General features: G+C 38.0%; 1 protein-coding gene across 5 annotated transcripts in view; it reads left to right on the top strand.

Annotated features, from left to right (window-relative positions):
- cdh17 (cadherin 17, LI cadherin (liver-intestine)) overlaps window positions 1-20,251 on the top strand; it is a 97,745-nt gene extending 77,494 nt beyond the window's left edge. For all 5 annotated transcript variants that reach the window (XM_087986533.1, XM_087986534.1, XM_087986537.1 and 2 more), the window contains exons 14-18: window positions 2,381-2,508; window positions 7,848-8,078; window positions 10,128-10,247; window positions 16,644-16,760; window positions 16,884-20,251. In XM_087986533.1, coding sequence (XP_087842659.1) covers window positions 2,381-2,508; window positions 7,848-8,078; window positions 10,128-10,247; window positions 16,644-16,760; window positions 16,884-17,002 — 715 coding nt within the window. In that variant the 3' untranslated portion in view covers window positions 17,003-20,251. The remainder of the gene's footprint in view (window positions 1-2,380; window positions 2,509-7,847; window positions 8,079-10,127; window positions 10,248-16,643; window positions 16,761-16,883) is intronic.
- The last annotated feature ends 523 nt before the right edge of the window (window positions 20,252-20,774 follow it).

Below are 20,774 nucleotides of genomic sequence, written 5' to 3'. Positions count from 1 at the left end.
TAGGGTCTTAAATCTAAAGAAAGGAAACTACAAAGGTATGATGATTAAATTGGCTATGTTAGGTTCAGAAAATAAATTAAAAGGTATGATAACAGACAGGCAAATTAATTTTAACAAATAAAAAAAAAATTCAGGGTTTGGAACAAAGGTGCATTTGTTTGAGACACTGACACCCAGCTGTAAAGGTAATGCACGTGGCTAACAAGAGAAGTCGTCAAAAAAAACTAGGCAGTCTGAAAACGGGGTCACTTTAGAATTTAGCAAATGAGGACCAAGAAATTGCTAAAGAATAATAAGACTGTAAGACATAGAAGTAGAAGTAGGTCTTTTGGCCCATTGAACATCCCCTCCCATTCAATTAGATCACAGCTGATCTGTAAATCCTTAATTCCACTTTCCTGCCTTTTCCTCATAACCCTTGATGTCATTACTGCTTAAAATTCTGTCTCTCACCTTTGAAAATACATAATGTACCAGCCTCAATAGCCCTCTGCGGTAAAATAAGATCCATCAATTCACTACTTTCTGAGAGAACAAATTCCTCCTCATCTCTGCATTATATTCATGATCACTGACTCTGAAATGATACCTTCTGGGCTGAGAATCTCCCACCAATTAAATAACCTCTCCATATCAAGCCTATCAAACAGCCTAAGAATCTTGGATCTTTAAATAAGGTCTCTTCTCATTCTTTTGAACTCCTATAGGTATGATTGCAACCCTTTCAACCTCTCTTCATAAGAAAGCCATTCTGTACCAGGGTATAAATTTAGTGACCATTTGCTGGGTTGGCCCATATGAATCCCTACAATGTAGAATCAGGCCATTTGGCCCATCAAGCCCATACTGATTTTCTGAGGATCATCCCAGCCAGACCCATTATGGGCACAGCGAAGAATCCACTTAACTTGCACACCTTTGGATAGTCAGAGGAAAATGGAGCACCGGAAGAAACCCACACAGACACAGGAAGAAGTTCAAACTCCACACAGATAGTCACCCAAGTGTGTAACTGAACCCAGGTCTCTGGCTCTGTGAGGGAGTGTACCATCCCAGGATATCTTTCATTCAATAAGGGAAACAGTATTCCAGCTGTGGTCTGACTTGTGCCTTGTATAGTTTTAGCAAGGTCTCCTGATCTTTATACTTCATTCCCTTTAAATAAATAGCAACAGTTGATTTCCTTTCCCTATCACCTGCTGAACTCAGATGCCAGTTTTGTTTCTGTGATTCATGCATTAGAACCCCGAAATCATCCTGTGTCACAGTTTCTCTGCTGTCTTTCCTCCCCACTTAAGTAATAGTTAGCTCCTCTGTTCATCTTGCTTAAGTGCTTGATCTCACAATTTCCCACATTCTATTCCATCTGAAATTTTGCCCACCTACTTAACCTGCCTATATCCCTCTGAAATCTCTTTGTGTTATCCTCACTACTTGCCATCCCACAAATGGGGTCTGCAATTTGGCTATAATACATTCACTTTCCCATCCATTTTATTGATATATATTGAAAGAATTGTGGCTCCAGCATCTCTGGTACTCCAACAATTACAGGTTGCAAACCAAACCACTTTTAAATATAGCAAGGAGTTAACCTGTACCCTAACTTTTATCTTGTTTAAAGGCAAGCATAAGGTGCTTTGCTCCAGGTGTAATTTGATTGGTTACACTACTTGGCTAGAAGGAAAACACTTTTTATTCTCACTCTACAGTTTAAAGATAAATAAAAAGGAAGAATTGATATAACTTTAACTCTATTGGAAAACCTGTCAGAATAATGGATTATTTAACTACTAAACAGCAACTACTCTAATATAATAACACCACATAACCCTTGGCAAGAGCAAAGTTAGTAAAACAGATTGTCTCACATGTAATTCTGGTAACAGAGATAGAACCCAAGCTTTTAGCTGTATGTGAGAGAGATGTACAGCTGCTTTCACAACTAACTTCCCAAGAACTGCAGGTTGGATTGTTAATGGAATCTGGTGGGATAAACCTGCCACTGAGATTTGGAATTCTTCTCATATTAACCCTCTGTTGCCCAGCATCCTTAAAGATGGTCATTACTCGCAATGTCATGTGAACTTTCACAGTGGTCAGTGCAAGCAAGCTGTAAGCATTTTGTTGCTTGAGCAGTATCTGTATAATAAGGGAAATTATAATGAAGAGAAATGTTTCAAAGTTATTTAGTACATTTAGTAACTTTTGTTAAAATTCATTTTATCCTTTAGCTGTTCTTTTGTTGTCAAAGTGCCATTTCAAATGATTTGGGAAAATCTAAACATAGCTGTTTAAATTTTACCATGTGACTGATGCAGGCAGATAGAGATTATTTGGATTGAGAAATAAGACTAATGATCTGAATTTGAATGTTTAGCTATAGCATACAAGATCCACTTCAATTGTTCAGGATTGACTCAAAAACTGGAGAAATCTTCGTTAAGAATGAATTGGATGCAGAAAAGCAAAATCATCTTAAGATTAAGGCTTTTGCAATGGAGAAAGGTAAGAACTGTATATTCATGCTTTGAAGAAGAGAATAATAAAACTAAATGAACATTATGATTGGAGTGGGAGTAGGCCAACTGGCTCTTCAAACCTGCTTTACCATTCACCAAGATCATGGCGAATCTTTTACCTCAAATCCATCCTTTACTTTCCCTGCATCCCTTAATTTGCTTAAAGTAAAAACAAACTTAAGTTTGCACCAGAGAGACCATTCCAATTCTGATCACTGTCAACATTGTGGAGGAACAGTAGGGGATTAATATAAACTAACAATGTTCTATGGCAACATGTGTATGATAGTTGGTATTTCAAAACACAATGATCCTACATTTTGTTCTGGTTTCCACCACCAACACAGCATGAAAATTGTTCTTATAGAATTTATAAATTCTCGTCGTTTATTTTCAATCTCTTCATGGCATTTTTGTGATCTCCTCCAGGCTCTCAATTTCTAAAATATTTGTGTTCCCCTAAATCTTGCCTCTTGTACATTCTCAATTACATGTGCTCTGTAATTGGTAGCTGTGTCCTAAATTGTCCAGGCCCTGAGCTCTGGAATTCATTCCCAACACTTCTCTACCTTCTCATTTCATTTTTTGTTCATTAAGATTCACCTTAAAACTACTTTGTTGTCTAAGCTTTTGTTTATCTGACTTAATGGGCTGAACTTACAATTTTTAAGACAAGTTTTAGTGATGAAAGTTTTACATTTCCATCTTGGGGAACACCAGTTCGTGAGATGAGATATTTATTGAAGGAAGCTTGGTGTCTGCTGAAGTCAGGTCAACCAACTTTGCAAAGCTTCGTACACAGGTCTGTTGGCTGAAGAATGCAGAAACGGGCACTTTAAAAAACCTACCTCAGTACTGTTCACCTCAGCTGTTAAAAAAAAGTCCAGCAGTCCTCACCCCTCACATCTCCTCACATCCACATTCTTCACATGCCATTTCCATATTACATCCTAATCAATCCAAACATGCCCATTGCTCCTTATATATGTATACCTTTCCTCAAGTCACCAACCCAACTCCCTGCCCCACAATAGGCAACCCCTCAACTCAGTCCAAAGTATGGTCATGCAGACGTCATTGTGACCCATCATGCTCCCATGACAAGCATTGCATTCTTTTCCAAGTGCCTAGATATCATTCAATTGTTGAAACAGTAGCACGCAGCTTGATTGACAGCTCTAGTTGTCTGATACCTCAATTTCACAATTGTTTTTCACAGAAGGTTAAGTGATTTCAAATCCCTTGCGTTTTCAAATATTGAAGCTTAAAGCATGTGGATGATTGCTTTTATTGCACTATGGTAGAAGGGAGCTTTTAAAAAACATGTTCATTTTAACATATTGAAAAATTATAAGCAACTCTCTTCCAAAGAAAACATTTTTTTACACATGCAACTCTCATGCAGTTGAGCTTTTTGCCTATATAAAGTGCATGATTTGGCATTAAAGTGCTATACTTTATCATGGAGGTACAAGGAGGCAAGAGGAGATTTCTGGGGCATACCTTGGCATGGGGTGTGTCAGGCAGACCTTCTGATCTCAACTTTCAAAGGTTCCCTCATACAGGTTACAGTTCATGCCATCCCTGTCAATCTATGAATCATGAATCTTTCAAAAGTTGGTTCAACTCCGTAAATATTGTGGAGAAGCATGTCACATTTTTTTTTCTGCAGTGGAAACAGTTGGATGTGAGCTTGCAATCTGAACCAGCCTCCCTCCCTAAAAGATAGCCCTGAAACCCCAGACATCGGGTCAGAAATCCCACAATTGGATCCCGACCACCATTTCTATAAGATTCACATGTCTACCTGACTTGGTGAAATTCTAAGCCCTCTCTTATGTGGCTCAATGCCACATTATATATTATAATGCTCCTGTGAGGTGCCTTTTGGATATTTCATTATTTCAATGGTGTGATTTAATTATAAACTGTAATTATTCAGTTGAATTTTATTTTGTTCTAAATATTTTTGAATAATACAATCCAGTATCTGCTTACATGATGGCGTAATTAAAGCTTTCATCCATATATTTAAAAAGATACTTTTAAAGCTATTGTAATTTTAAGATATTACTCTAGATTATTTTCTTGAGTTCAGGATTACTTTTAAACCTGTAAGTAGAATTTCCATTCTAATGAATCAACTTCCTAGCCTGTTTTATATCTAGTTTTGAATGAGTCATAATTCTAGAAGTGCCATTAAAAACTCAACTGATCCTCCAGGGAAGGGAATGTTCCAGACTCCACCTGGTCCAATTTTAATGGGACTTCAATGTGATTTTCTCAGCTGTTAAATATTTCACCATACCACTCAGTGTATGAAACCATTTCAAGGCAATTAGAGATGAAAACTAAGAGCTGGTTTTATCAATGACCCCACAATCTGAGAATGAATAAAAACTTGACCTCAGGATAAAATCATTTATGCCCCTAGATATGTCATGTTAGTTCTTTACAACTTTTAAGGTCCTGTCTTGCCTAACACAGTATCAGCATTGCACAGAGTCAGCTTACAGATCAACTTAGTGTAGAACATCAGCAAATGGATTGTTTAGCCTTTTTGACAAGACATCAATGTGACTATAAAGCACAACACTCGTGTACATAACATTTAAAGCAAACTGACAAAAAGTTAATCGTACATCTGTTTGAAACCAACATAACTACAGCAACAACTTCAGAGTGATTCATGCAGAATCATATCACTATACAACCTTAAACCCGACTTCTACACAAAACTGTCTCTCAAATCTGTCAGCAAGGATTTTAGCTGTCTTGGCAATGATTAAACTTTCTTTTCCACCCCACCATACTCCAGTCTCTCCATTGCTCCTCTATCTCCCTCAACCTAGCCCAGTCTGTAGTCTCTCCAGTGTTACTGCATGCCCACCTCACGTCAAAATCTCTCTTTTTATTGAGTCCCCAGAGTTGGTCATCCAGGATAGATGTGAGCACCAAATTAGTTTACAACTGAATTGGAATACTGAAATCAGAATTTGGTTTACAACCACATTCAGTTTACTCTTTGTTAAGCTCTAAACTTTGTGTCTGAGATCTTAATGGTCTTCTACATCTCCATGGAATTGCTTTGAAGTGAGGTAAGGGAATCACCAAGCTAGAAGAAGGAAGAGGTTGGGAAATAACAGACAATGTCTATCAGTTGGTCTGCAGTGGACCCCATACTGGTGCTGGGAACAGGCTGAATGAGAAAATATGTAAGGAATGGTGTTTGATAAAGTAGCAGTTAGAGTAAATGGGCTTCCTATTTCCATTTCAGTACACATAGCAGGAGATGTCATATCTATTGACAGGGCAGAATGACAAAAATTTACAGTTTTCTCATTTATAAGCAACCATTCAAACTTAAAGATATATTGAGGTCAGGAATATTGTGACACGTAACTCACCTCCTGACTCCTCAATGCCAGTCTACTATCAACAAGATACAAGTCAAGAGTGGAAAAGAGTACTTTAACTTGCTTGGATGAGTGCAGCTCCAACAAAATGCAAGAACCTTGACAGCATCCAGGGCAAAGCATCCCACTTGATTAACACCATAACTACCACCTTCAGCATTCAGTCCCTTTATCATTGATACATAATGGCAGCAATATATGTGTTTACAAGATGCACTCCAGCAATTCTCCAAGGCTCATTTGACAGGACCTTTCAAACTCACAGTGACTAACATCTACAAAATGCAAAGAAATATGAACACTGTGAATTCCCCTCCAAGCCATGTGTCATCCTGACTTGGGACTATATTGTCATTCTTTCACTGGGTCAAAAACTTCCTAAAAGCATTGTGGGTCAACCTACAACCTAAGGACAGCAGCAGTTCAAAAAGACAGCTCACCCTCACTACCTTCAGAGCAATTAGGAATGGTTAATAATTGCTGACCTTTCCAGCAACACCCACATCACTTGAATTAATCAAGATACGTAAAGACTGATTCATCAGTTAATGATTGATCTTAAGTTTATTGTATTTGGCTTTCGTCCCTATATATATCACACAATGAAACTCATAATTGTATGAGTACGATGAAGATTTCTTTTGTTTGAGATAACCACAATAGTTTATAGAAGGATTTGCTCCCTGACTATATGATTGCTAGATAAATATAATTATCTGTTTCCTGACTCATCCCTTTTATGGGATCCAGGTCCAAACCAAATGTTTCACTCCTCAAATATGAATTAATTTGAGCATAGGTCAGTGAGCCTTACATTAGCAATAGTGAAACTTTTAGCAAAGGTACAAAGGGACAGGATTTACTCACATTTGAAGATAATGGACTTACTAGGAATAGTCAGCATGGTATTTTGAGGGGCATGTTTTGTTTCATAAATTTGAATGAGTTTTTCAGGAAATAACAAAGATGATTGAGTGTAGGACAGTGGATGTAGTCTATATGGATTTTATTAAGGCATTTGACAATATCCCTCATGGTAGGCTGATCCAGAAGATTAAGTCACATGGGATCCACAGTGAGTTGGTGATTCAAAATTGTCAAAGAAGACAGAGGGTAGTTATGGAGGGGTGTATTTTTGACCAGAAGTCTATGAACAGTGGTGTTCCACCAAGATTAGTCCACTCCATTGCTTGTAATATATATAAATGATTTGGATGAAATGTAGGTGCTCTGATAAGTAAGTTTGCAGATGACAAAAAAATGGTGGAGTTGTGGATAGTGAAAAAGGTTGTCAAAGGATACAGCAGGATATAGACCTGCATGGGTTTCCCCTGGGTACTTTGGCTTTCTCCCACAGTCCAAAGATGTGCAGGTCAGGTGGATTGACCATGTTAAATTGTCCACAGTGAATGGGGATGTGCAGGCTAGGTGGATTAATCTTGGGAATTGCAGGATTACAGGGATGGGTTGGAAGGTGGGTATGGATGGGATGTTCTTCAGAGGGTTGGTGTGGAGTTGATGGGCCTAATGGCCTGCTTCCACACTGTTGGGATTCTGTCAACCAGCCAGGGTTATTCAATCCTCTGTAATTGTTCTGCCTAGAATTCTCTGATTTTCTAACTTTCTGTTTTCAACAGTCATTTAAAAACTTGCAACGAGTTTAGTGACTGAGGTCTAAATTCATTTATGTCTTGCTCAAAGTCCTCTTCAGTTCTATCTAAAAGAATTTGAGACATCATTGAATTGAGGCTCATACATGAATGTCCATTTCTTTTGTTCACAAGGTATTAAGAATTTATTTGTACAATTATTGTTTCTCAAGTTGTTCCAATTTTGATTCAATTGACCTCGCATAAAAATCATTCAAAGTTTAATGTTAACTAAATATTTGCTTTGTGTTTTATTGTAGACAGACCTAAAAAGAGATCTTCGGTGGAAGTCTCCGTTTACTTTAACGATGTTAATGACAATGCTCCCAAATTAGCAAAAGATTCCTCTCAGTTTTCCATTTGCTTACCAGCTGTAGAAGAGAAGAAAATAATAATTCATGCTGTAGATGATGATAAAGAAAATGGTCCACCGTTCATGTTTTCTATTCCTGCAGACCCAGGCAAAGAATTGAAAGTTGAAACCATAAATGGTAAATGAAAACCAATAACTCATGTCTTTTTAAGCATAATAATACAAGTCAGTGTTTCATAAATTTACATATAAACTGTATCTTGAATTCATTGTTTCATGTGTATATCTTTTAGATTATAAGAAGAGTGGTCAGGATAAGGTAAAATTAACATTGTCCTGCTGGGCAATATGGCTGTGTTTTTGTGAGAGAGAAGTGGTGGTTTAACCTAAGGGTCACAACACATCATGTGAGGGGAAGGTTTGAGAAGGAAATGTTCATGGTAACCTCAGCCATTGCGGCAGTTGAATCCACGCTATTGGCATCAATCTGCATCATATACCAGCTGTCCAGCTAACTGACTCCTTATGCAGTCAGCGATAACCTTTTTGAACTCTGTGACATAATGAAAAGAAGCAAGAAAATGGCAGCTTGTGTGGAAACTTGGGACCAGAAAGGTTGGAATTGGGTGTGTTGAGGACACACTATACTGCAATCTTATAGACTCATACCTTTGTTCATGTGATCTGATGTTGCTATGATATAGCTCCTTTCGCACACGCTCAATCGTCATCGTAAGAGAAACGCTTTATTCTACACCCACCCCAAGTTTTTTTATGAAGTATATTTAACCATAACCTTTTAACTCTTTATTCCCATCTCCCCAAAACTCCACAAGTCTCTTTGATTTGAGGCATTAATCTTGAAAAATACTCTCGGCTCTCTTGAAGAATGTATATAATGCATGAACCCCCTATTGATGTCAGGGTGACCATAGAATTTGAGTCAGATGACAGCTTCTCTACAGACAAAAACATTTCTTAGTTCTATAAGACAAGAGAAGTGCATCATTGCTTGTGAGGAAATAAGAATCTGGAGCAGAATTTATAAGATGTCCTTGCACATCACAATGATCTGCAAACTGGATGGCAATTTGCTTTATTGGCCCTTAACTTTCTAAGCCTTTTTTCCAAATATCATGGTAATGCAGCAGTTGATCTCTATTCTAAATAAGGACTTGCTTCTCTGTGATAATCTGTTGCAATCATAAAGGAAAGCTTTTTTTTTCTCTCTCAAGAGTCTGTTTTAAACAGAAAATCATCACTCATTAATTAAGAGTGAATATTGTCCTCCTATAATAGCGCACAGTGATTTTGAAACTTTGAATATTCCTTTTAAGGAGAGATTATTTTGTACATCAATGTATCTTTTTTGTGTCAATCACTTGAGAACGTTGGCTGTGTATGCAGAGGATTTCTGAAGATCTTCTGAGGCTTTTTCCATCTCAGTTTTCAAAGCTTAACTTTGTCCTATAACTTCCAATAGCTGGGCTTTTAAATGAGCAGACTCTTTGAGATAGTTAGACTTTCAATTCTGTTTGACTGCAATCCACTCAAGCTCTTTTTTTCGTGATTAACTTTAATCTTCAACAGCCTTATATGCTTCTAGAACCTCTACAGTTGCTTCTCTTTGTCTGCTGAGGGGAGGTTGGCCATTTCCATAGATTTACGTTGGTGCTCAGCCGGACGCTGTTCCTATTGTTTGTTTTAACCAGAGTAATAAGTTTTGAACTTTGAATTTGGACATAATCCAATTTTGTCTTAAAGATATAGAGTATACAAGTATACTCTCCAAAAAAATGCTCAGAAATTCATTTTCCTCCCCCAAGTTTGGACTAACTATGGATGATGGAGAACGCATTTCACTTCTGAAGCTTAATCACAACCAGCAGAAAGATTGCAAACTCAAAAACTGTCACCTGCCTTGACTGAAGGCTGAAAAAAATCACTTCATCTACTCACATCTGGATTTATGTTTAGATCTGAACATCAGGCATCTTTTATCTTAAAGCACTTCTAATTTTAGGAGAGAAATCATTTTTTAAAACTCAATGTTGCATTTTTACTGTATTACAGCAAATTTTTCCAGTTAGAATTTGATGTAAATGTAACCGACATTTGGGATTAATGAGAAGAAATTTGAAACAGATGTTTGCAATCCTTCTAGTGTAACTGCAAATGCTTGTACTGTACCTGAATAATGTCACTACCATGGTTATTGTCTTCACAGGTACTCATGCCTATGTCACCATGAAATTTGGCCGACACAGTGAAGAAACAAAATATAATCTTCGTGTACTAATCACTGATAGTGGCTCTCCACCTCTACAAGGAATTGATAACATAACAGGTAATTTTTCAATGGTATCATCTTAAAATGCCAACTAGTTTTTCATAAATGCTTATATGATGTAGGAAAAATAGCCATTTTAGGGGTGGGTCATTCGGTTTATGTTTCATGACTCATCAACCCAAGGTTCTTAAGAAAGACAATAGCAAATATTTGTCCCACTTTCTCCCAATGGCAAATATTTTTGTCAATATTTATCTGGTTGGCCCCAAAAATAAATATTTCTGAATTGTCCACTCTTTCATGGATCTCTGTTAATTGCTTCAGTATTATCTGTCTCTAATGCTTCTGTGAGTTTGTCCCTTGCTGTTACTTTCAATAGACCACACCTTTAGGATTAGGGGTGGCAGATTTAAAACAGAGATGAGGAGAAATGAGGAGAGACCATTCTTTCAAATAGTTGTGAACCTGTGGAATTCACTACCCCAGAATGTGGTGGATGCCTGGACAGTGAGTAAATTTAAGGAGGAATAGACAGATATTTAATTAGTAATGTACTGAAGGGTTATGGAGAGTGCGCAGGAAATTAAGTTGAGGCTGAGAGTGAGATTAGCCATGACTGTATTGAGTGGTGGAGCAGGCTCAAGGGACTGAATTGGTGACTCCTGCTCCTAATTCTTAAGTTCTTATGTAATTAATTTTTAACTGATATGGGCCTTCACTTTTCAAAGCATGAACCTACCTTGCGGTTGTAGAATTTGCACCAATCTGGAAAATATCAGGCTAAAACGTATATTTTCCAGTAAATCTCCTGACATCGCAATAGTGAATGAAATTCACAGGTATTTTGTTGGCTATGAAAGTGACATATAAAATGTGTGTCAATTTTTTCTTTGCTCTATTTGAGTCTTACTTCCATAAAATAAGGTAACAGGGCTCTTCAGAAAGTAGTTAATGAGGAATGTAGGATTTTAGGCTCTATAAATAGAAAAATAGGGTATCAGAGCAAACGAGTTATGACAAACTTTATAGAACCATTGATATTGTGACCAATTCTAGACACTTTAGGAAAGACCAATAGACTATTCCTGATGAAGGGCTTTTATCCGAAACGTCGATTTTCCTGCTCCTCGGATACTCCCTGACCTGCTGTGCTTTTCCAGCACCACTCTGATCTAACCCACTGGAGAATCTATACTTAATAAAGAATTTCTTGAGCCCTGCCAAGTTGGTGATATGAGTTTGCAGGAGAAGAAAAGTGAGTTCTCGGAGATGTTTGGTGATTAAGAAAACAAGTCACATGTTCAATCAATGATCAATATAATCCTTGAACAGTGACTGGATCTTGTGACAGAATCTTCTGATTCAGGAGGCCCAGATTCAAATCCCACCTATTCCAACATTTTTGAACAGATTAATTAAAAAATATTAGATAGTGAATTGTTTCTGCAGCAAATGAGGCCAGATGGAACTTGTTATGATTGAACTAGATTGAGAATGGATGTGTGCCAGTTGTGTGTCAAATATTCCAAAAGCTCTCCTCTTCAGGTTGAGTTATACATCATGCTTACCACAAAATCTATGTTTAATCCAGTCGTTTCTCTGGTTGCCTTTTCTCTGTGGATGCCTGCTGACAGGATCACTATTTGTATATGTTAGGACATGTTTCAAGGTGAGATAATTTAGGCATGTCATGCATTCCTTTGCATGCATATCATGCTTCCCTTGGCCAAGCTAGAATTCTAACTCTTATCAGTTCTTTGCCTTTATTCATATTAATCGGAAATCAGTCTGTCATATGTGTAAGCCAATATTTCTGTGTTGCACTCTTCATTTACTGACACCAAAACTCAGTCTGCATTATTTAGTTCATTGTTAAGAAAGATAAAGAAAACTAATTCATTTTACGGCATTAAGTTGAGAAATTACCCAAAATGTTAACAGGTAAGTTATTGTGTTGGTCTGTGCGAGTCAGTAACTCTGTAGAAAACAGATAAAAATAAAACTAAAGGGTCGATTCCAGCCTCAGGTGACTGTCTGTGTGGAGTTTGCACATTCTCCCTGTGTGTGCGCAAGTTTCCTCTGGGTGCTCGGTTTCCTCCCACAATCCAAAGATGTGCAGTTTAGGTGACTTGGCCGTGCTAAATTGCCCATAGTGTTTAGGGGGATGTGTAGGTTAGGTGCATTAGTCAGGGGTAAAAGTAGAGTAAGAGGGGAGGGAAATGGTTTGGGTGGGTTACTTTTCAGAAGGTCGGTGTGGACTTGTTGGGCTGAAGAGCCTGTTTCTACACTGTAGGGATTCTAAGATTCTATGATTCAATGCACTGTAATCACAGTGATGACAACATCTAGTCTGGTTGAATCCATTGGTCTCGGTTTGAGTGAACCTGTAAAAGGAATATCAGAACCAGAACAGCTTCTGAGTAATCTGCGAATTAGCATTCACATCACATACGGATTACGATTTAGCATTGTCTTGAATGTGTGGTACATGGAAACTCTGGTAAGGAAGGGCCATGGAATTTTTCCATATTGACCTTTGAGATAGGGAACCTTATTCCAATATATACATCTCCAAATCTTGCTCTCCAAATGGAAATTGTAGGATTTCTAATATGTGTGCTCCTACATCACCCATGAAGGGTAGGATTACATGTAAGAGCATGCTGGTGAACGCTTACAGGTAAGGTGAGAAGAAATCTGCTCCATGCCCTTCCTGCAGCCTTTGGGATCTTGATTTGTCTTTGAATTATGGGCCCATTGGTGAGACTGTTAGGTTTGCATCTGATTATCAGGAGAATCGACGTTTCGGGCAAAAGCCCTTCATCAAGAATTCCTGATTGAAGGGCTTTTGCCTGAGACATCGATTCTCCTGCTCCTCGGATGCTGCCTGACCTGCTGTGCTTTTCCAGCACCACACTCTCAACTCTAATCTCCAGCATCTGCAGTCCTCACTTTCACCTTGTGTCTGATTATGTTTGTTTCTTGGAGATGACGGTGATCAATCTGTAATGAACAATAACATGAATAAGATTGCTTATGAACAGGATTTGAATCCCACATTGTTGGTTACAGTCTGCATTTCACATACAGGATACTATGAATATTGATTTCTTATCTGTGTCGATATCTAAATCCCTTTGAAAGCCTCAAATCACGTACATAGAGAGCCCATGTGCCGAGGAGGGTTAAAAACATGCTACCCATTCCAGGTGTGGCCAAAGTCATTTTCAATTCCAGTCCTCATTTGCAATTCAGATGAAGATTTGAGGCAGCTCAGATGGAGCTTGGCAGAGTGAGTTGCGGTCTCAGCCTGGGAATCAAGGAACCCTCCTGAACTTCCATGTTCTTTTTATCCTATACTCCCCAGTGACCCCATCATTAGTGAGCTTCTACATGTTCCCACCAAACTCCTTCATTTACATTTTCATCTCTCAAATTCCCACTCCCTAAGCCTCAACCCTACAGCTTAGTCATGCCAAACATACTGCACACTCCTCTCTCAAAATAAGGAAGATCATGGATAATGAAGACTCCTTCATAGTAACTCATGTCCTCCAGGGCATTATTGTCTCCCATCCTTAAAAGTTGAGTTATGCCAGTTTCACAATTATTTACCACTCTGCAGTCTAGCTCACTCTCTCCAATTGACATTCTCAGTGTCCCTAACACAGCAGAGGTCCTGTTAACGCCGCTTGACTTTCAGTGAGCAGATCCCCAGCACTGATAATGACTAAGTTGGACAGACAACCCCAACTGAAGAGTGCCCAGACTCCTGACTGATCTCTGTGCAGCTTCTAACTGACGTACTGCCCCCCCATCCCCACCCCCACCCCCTCCTCCCCCCCTCCCCGCCCGCCCTGCACTGGTTGAACTGGACTTACAGGACAGACAATGACTGGGACCGACTTCTTGGACTATGCGATACAAATCCCATGTACCTTGACAATGCTAAATGGCTGAACTGATGAAGTCCAAACCTCTCGACTGAGATCATGTGCTACCCTTGACTGACTGTGGCAGACCCCCTCACTGATGACAATTGCCTTTGACTTTCCAGAGAATTGCTTTATTAGATTTTGGTTGAGACACATACACTGTGTTTGCCACATAGGCTGTTGCCACATGCTGTATGCGAGACATTGATGTAGCGTGGTGCCATACAGCAAGGTATCCACCCCATTAGCTGACTGTTGCTGACAGCTACGATGAGCTGCCTGTTTTTTTTAAAAAAAGTATTCATAGAATCAGGGTGTTTCTGTCTAAGCCAGCATCTATTGCCCTTTCCAAAGTGCTTTTAAGATCAACAACATTGCTGTGGGTTTGGACTCACATGTAGGCCAAACCAGGTAAGGTTGCCAGTTTCCTTCCTTAAAGGACACTAGTGAACCAAATGAGTTTTTCTGACAATCAGTAATGGATTCATAGTCATCATTAGACTCTTAAATCCAGATATTTATCAAATTCAAACTCCACTATCTGCTGTGGTGGTAGTCAAACCCAGAACCCAGAACATTACCTGGTCCTCGGATTAATACCATTAAGCCATTACTTCCCACTCAACAAAATAGAGCAGAAGTAGTTTTAGGGTCTATGTGAAACGGCACACCTCAAAAAGGCAAAGCAAGGTAGAGATACTGTGAGTATCCAAGTAGGTTCCAGTTGAGTGAGCATTATGAGAGCAAGCTGGGAGCTCTGCATGCACGCTGGTGCAATCCGTGAGACAGGTGCTTGGCGCTGCGCTCAAAGTGACCTGACAACAGTATAATGATGTAAGATGATGGTGAGCTTCAAAATGTAGCATTGAAGTAGGGAACTGTACTCTAAGTGAGCCAGAGATGTGCCATGAGGATGTAATGAGGCTGGTCCATGTCTAATGTCGTAATGTGTGAATAGGAGTGCTGCAGGCGGTTGCTGCCTCTGGAATGTAACATCTATTGCAGGGGACTACTGTCCAAGATGGACACTTGGTACAGCAAGTGATTAACTGGAGCCAGCAGATACCTGCTCTGACTTTCATATTGGGAATTATCACTGTCTAAATTCTCTCCAGCGCGTGGGAGAATAGGAATCTGCATATAAATGAGATGAGATTAGTTACAAATGACATGCAAGTGCATGCAAATATGCACCGCACCACTCACTAGTGAGATTATTGCCACATCGTTTAAAACGTATTTGTAGAATTGAACAATTTTGTAGAGGTGTGAATCTTATTTTTCAGCTGTTGCCATACACTCCCAACTCACTCGTGTCATTTAGGGGCTAGGAAAATTCTGTTCTGAGTATACGTGTTGCTCCATTACTATTTTTTCTCATGTTTAGTAATTAATAAATTCCGTCTTTTTGTTAATTTAAGAAAGCCTAGGTTAAGTGGGCTCCTTTAAAAAAAAATGATCAGGGAGAAAGGTATCCACAGGGGAAGTGATGCTTTTTAAATTAACCATGTTATGACCAAATGAGAGGGCAATAAATAAACATAGTCAGTCAGTTCAACCTTCCACACATGAGAGCTTAACAAATCGGAGAACCTCACCTGAGGTCCTTTTGTAACAGATAGATTTAGCAGGAATTGTTAAAATCTTTGGTCCTTTGGCAAATTGTCAAGAATGGTTGGATAATTAGCGCAGAATAAAAATAAATGTAGCAAGCCTCCAATCTACATTGCCTTAAACTAGATATAAAGTGTGTTATTCCTGGGTACTATTCGCTCTCAGTGACCATAATAAGTAAGGTTGCATCTATTGCCAATCTCATCTTGTCTTCAGAATTAACTTGCGTATCATCTTTAAACCTCACTTAGGTTTCTCAGTGCTTAGCCATGCCGTAAGATCAAATGCTGAGGCCACACCTAGAATATTGTGTGCAGTTTTCTGAGGAAGGATACTCTTGCTCTTGAGGACGTGCAGTGAAGGTTTACCAGGCTGATTCCAGGGATGGCGGGACTGACGTAAGAGGAGAGATTGACTGGGTTAGGATTGCTTTTGCTAGAGTTCAGATGAATGAGGGGATCTCATAGAGACTTTTAAAATTCTAACAGGACTATACAGGGTAGATGCAAGGAGGATGTTCCCATGGTGGGTGTGCCCAGAACCAGGGGTCACAATCTGAGGATTCAGGATGGACCATTTAGGATGAAGATGTGGTGAGCCTGTGCAATTCATAACCACAGGAAGTAGTTGATGTCAAAACATTGGATGGATTCAAGAGGCAGCTAGATATAACACTTAGGGCAAATGGGATCAAAGGTTATAGGCAGAAAACAGGATTAGGCTTTTGAGTGGGGCGATCAGCCATGACCGTGATGAATGGCAGAGCAGGCTCAAAGGGCCGAATGACCTCCTCCTGCACCTATCTTCCATGTCTCTATGTAATTTACCACATTGATTTCAGCATTTAATGTGATGTTAACAGTCAAATATACATTTTTTACCATTCTGTTTTCTTCCTCCTCAGTTGCTGTCTGTAAATGCACAGATAAAAATGTATGCTTCATTCCAGTAGAAGGTTTATCTGGATCATCAAAAGTCGCTCTTGCAGTTGGAATATTGCTTGGAACCTTTGCTTTTATAGGTATGTGTAGACCAAGAACCAAATTACTGGTCTGATAAAAGCTTCTGTGGCTAAAATGTCATTTCATTTTTTTTCCAAGAATTGACTTAAATAATAACACTTATTCTCAAAATGTTCCCATAGGTTTGATCCTTGCAGTGGTACTTTTAAAAATGAAAAGCAAGAAAGGCGGAAAGGGTGATAAAATAGATCCAAAAGCAGCACGGACTGAGAATGAAACAATACCCCTGGCTAATGCATAATGCAAGAAGCTTGAATATCCCGCACCCGAAGGAAATCATTTTTCAGGGTCAATTTCGCATTCTTTCCTTACCTTTTTATGAGTGACAAACATTTTGAATGCAACTTAATTTGGTGTTAATTTTACTCAAAACATTTATTTATAACTAGAGAATTTTATACAGTCCTCAAAAAAAATTGAAGGATGTGTGCTTAGAGTGTGTTCGTTTCTCTACTTTTCCATTAAGTGTGATGTATAGTATTTCGAATGCTATTCATTAATTTCACTTGTTAGAACATTAATTTGAAGCTTGTTTTGAGTGAATGTGACCAGAGAATTCATTCTCAGAGTTCTCTTTGTCAGAATTTGTTTGTTTTTTGTAAATTACAATTAAAATTTGATTTATGCCAGTCTGCACATACTTCTTGCCAAAATACCAACATGTAATTTCATTATTTCCTTTGTCAGCTAGTAAAATACATAAAGTGGGATGACTCTAAGTGAACACAAAATGAACCACTCATATAGGACAAGCATATACCTGTTGTACATATCAAAAGGGCACTGACTTTATGAAATATATTTTGACATCCAAAATTGAAGGACCAAGCCTTTCAATTTTTATTTTAAAATATGCTTCGGCCTTCAGTCAAATATGGCAGTTTATGCCCTGATCCTTTGTTTAATATGTGGTATAAACCATGCACCTTTTCTGATTTCATTGAGATTACATGGCAGTGATGCAAGCCTACAGCTTGTCTGGATGCTCATTATTATGTTTCATGTCTGCTTAGAAAAATGCTTGAGAAATGTGTGGCATTATCTCTGATGAATGAGCAGTGCTGCATTTGATGAGGTAAACAAATGCAGCAATGCAGGCATTGCTGTTAGTGCATCACCAGACTAAGGAATTGTAAAAGTAGCCAGGAATTTCATTCCTGAACATTATCCAATGACTTCTTGTACAAAACAGACGTGTGTGAATATCAGATGAGACATGGTTAGAGCTTGGCTCTAATGATCTCTGTTGTGAACAGCCTGATAGCATTTTATTATTTAGGTTTCACACAAAAGTATTTCAGGGCAGAATATTGGATAGCTGTATCCAAACAAACATCAGTGCTTTCAGGAAAACAAGAGTAAGCAGCAAAGATAAATTAGGTGGGTGAGGGAGAAGGAGAAATACTTGCTGTAAATACACCACTTCAGTCGCACTCCAGTTAAAGAGACTGTTGTTTGTTGAAATAATTTCTGTTCCAAGGATATACTTCTTCTCATTCCTTCTGAGTCTTCATGCCAAAGAAAGTGCTATGTAAATAGGATTTATGTTTGAATGATAGTGTTTTTGTACCAGCTGTTTTTACATATCTTTCCACAATATTAATTGAAATATTAATGACAACAAGTAAATGCTATGATGTTTCTGCTACAGCACAAGAAGAACAAAGGACAGGTTTTAAAAGGAAATGCAACTTAATTCAATTCCTTTGTAATCTTTTGTGATCATATTTGAAATAGTGCTGGTTATGTATATGGAAATCCTTTTCAACCTCAAAATGTTTTCTCCTTAATGGCTGTATGTGATAAGTTCAATGTAAAAGAAAGCCATTCTAACTTTTTGTGGTGCAGTGATCATTTTCTTTTGCATATAATCTTCTCATGGGGCTCCTTTTTACTACAACTCAGGGATAACTAGTACTACTGATAATTAACAGTTGAATGCCAAGAATATCATGCTCAAAGGACCTGGTGACTAGTTTGTTAAAAATTATTGAATTGTTTTAAACCATGCTGTAATAGCATTCTTGAACGTTCCAAAAATGCTAACAAACCTTGTGAGGCGAATGAGCAGAGTGAATCCTCAATCATCTGATTATTAAATTATCACCTTTACTTTCCTGTCATGGGGAAAATGTCATAATAAAGGCATTTAAAGATGCACACTACCTCTGAAAGCTGGTGCAATTACTATCCAACGTCAGCACGAAACCTTGTTATGTGGCATATTCCAGTACTTGAGATTAAATGTCCTGCAAGATATACATTTGGAATACCTGGAACGTCATTTTCAAAATTGAATTACTCTTGAAGATTGGATTGCTAAGATATTGCAGTGTTGCACTGAAAGAGATTGAAGCGTCGTAGTTCAGTAGCTTATTGCATTCAAGTAAAGGAGTGAATATTGTATAACATATTAGCTTTTCTGATGTAGTGATGGGAAATCAGAGTAGCATGTTATATAACTGCTTTTTACCTAGAAACACATTTAGCTTCTTAGTTGAATTGTAAGAGTTTCCCAATATCCAACATGAAATAACTAGAAAAGCTTGGCCAGTCTTTTTTTTCTTATAAACTCAAATCTAGGTAATTGTACCTTTGCTTCCCTGTTGGTTCAGTAAATAATGTGGCAGTAAGGGTTTTATTTTGAACCTATATTACGTGCTGCTGATGGATTTTAATCAGGATGAGGATCTAACAGCCCGAGCATTAATACTTTTGTGAGGGTGAAAACTGATCATGATTTCTATATTCAGTGAAAATAAATTTCTAGATTCAGATTAACTAAGTCAGCACATACAAAGCTGGGATTTTCAGGATCAGTGTATCTCAATTCCACACTGATCACTGAGCCACAGGAAGAACACAGATGAAAGACTATGATGCTGAATTGTCAGTATAGCGCTTTGATATCAGGTTGTTACTATTTAAGAATCAGGTGCTGCAATGAGTTAGCAAATTATCCTTTTAGTTGTGGTATTTGGTTTCAAATCAATGGGATGAAAGTTTACTCTTTCTGCTAGCTTTTTGTTTAAATAAGCTTGGATGGTTTTAGTTTCTAATGCAATACAAATTGGGAATCCTGGAAAAAAATGGCCATGAGGATAGCTAAAGTGATTAATAGTATAATAAACATATTATACTACAGCATGAAAGTGTTGCTCTTCATCAAAGTTGTGCTATCCATGAGACTTGAAAGGTGTTCTATACTGGCATTGGGTGCCAATTTAGAAGCAGTCACAAGAATAGAAACATATTCACAAATGGGACTGAGCCATTTTTACAATCCAGTTTTATTGTAATGCCACTGTTATGTTTTTGTACAACTATATTGCTCATATAATTCCAATCTGTAATGTTTTTATACACGGTCTATCCTCAGCACTAGGGATGATGAAAACTGCAAAAAGCTGAAACGGAACTAAGCTACTTTGTTGTAACATTTTTGTATGATCTGGGTATTAAAAAATAAATTTTAAAAATGAGAAAAAGATTGCAAGTCTTTCTGAAAAAAATATTTTCGTACTTTTTAAGAGGTCTGATTTGCTTATTCTTATCTGCTTTTGTAAACTTAGATTCCTTTCATATTTACCTTGTTGATTTTCTGCTTACGTCCATGTTCTTTCTTCAAATGCTGATGCTTTAATTATCTAGTTAGTTGTTAGATTTCTGTGTGGGTGTGCACATCTATGTAGAAGAATTCAAAAATCAAGTTAGAAAAAAAAGTTAGGAGAAATTGAGGGTACCCTTCATAAAATGAGAAGTAACTATTTCTAGAAAGACTGTGATTTTAGTCACTAATTACCATTGACAGATTTCTGATTTTGAACATTATTCTCAAAAAGAGTATGAGCTGATTATAATTGGGATGTGAAGCGACAGTGTGCAGTGGATCTGGAATAGAATACATTTAGAAGATAATTTCATGATAGAATCATATCAGCTGCGGTATTACCATAGCCTGATGAAGAGTCAAGTGTTTTTAAAAAGTCCCAGATTGTCTGGCACAGACCCAT

Source organism: Chiloscyllium plagiosum, unplaced genomic scaffold (assembly GCF_037043375.1).
Source record: "Chiloscyllium plagiosum isolate Xiang-an unplaced genomic scaffold, Cpla_swu_hap1 HiC_scaffold_4, whole genome shotgun sequence".
NCBI classification, from domain to species: domain Eukaryota; kingdom Metazoa; phylum Chordata; class Chondrichthyes; order Orectolobiformes; family Hemiscylliidae; genus Chiloscyllium; species Chiloscyllium plagiosum.
The sequence above is the reverse complement of the archived record's forward strand: the minus strand, read 5'-3'. Positions and strand labels throughout refer to the sequence as shown.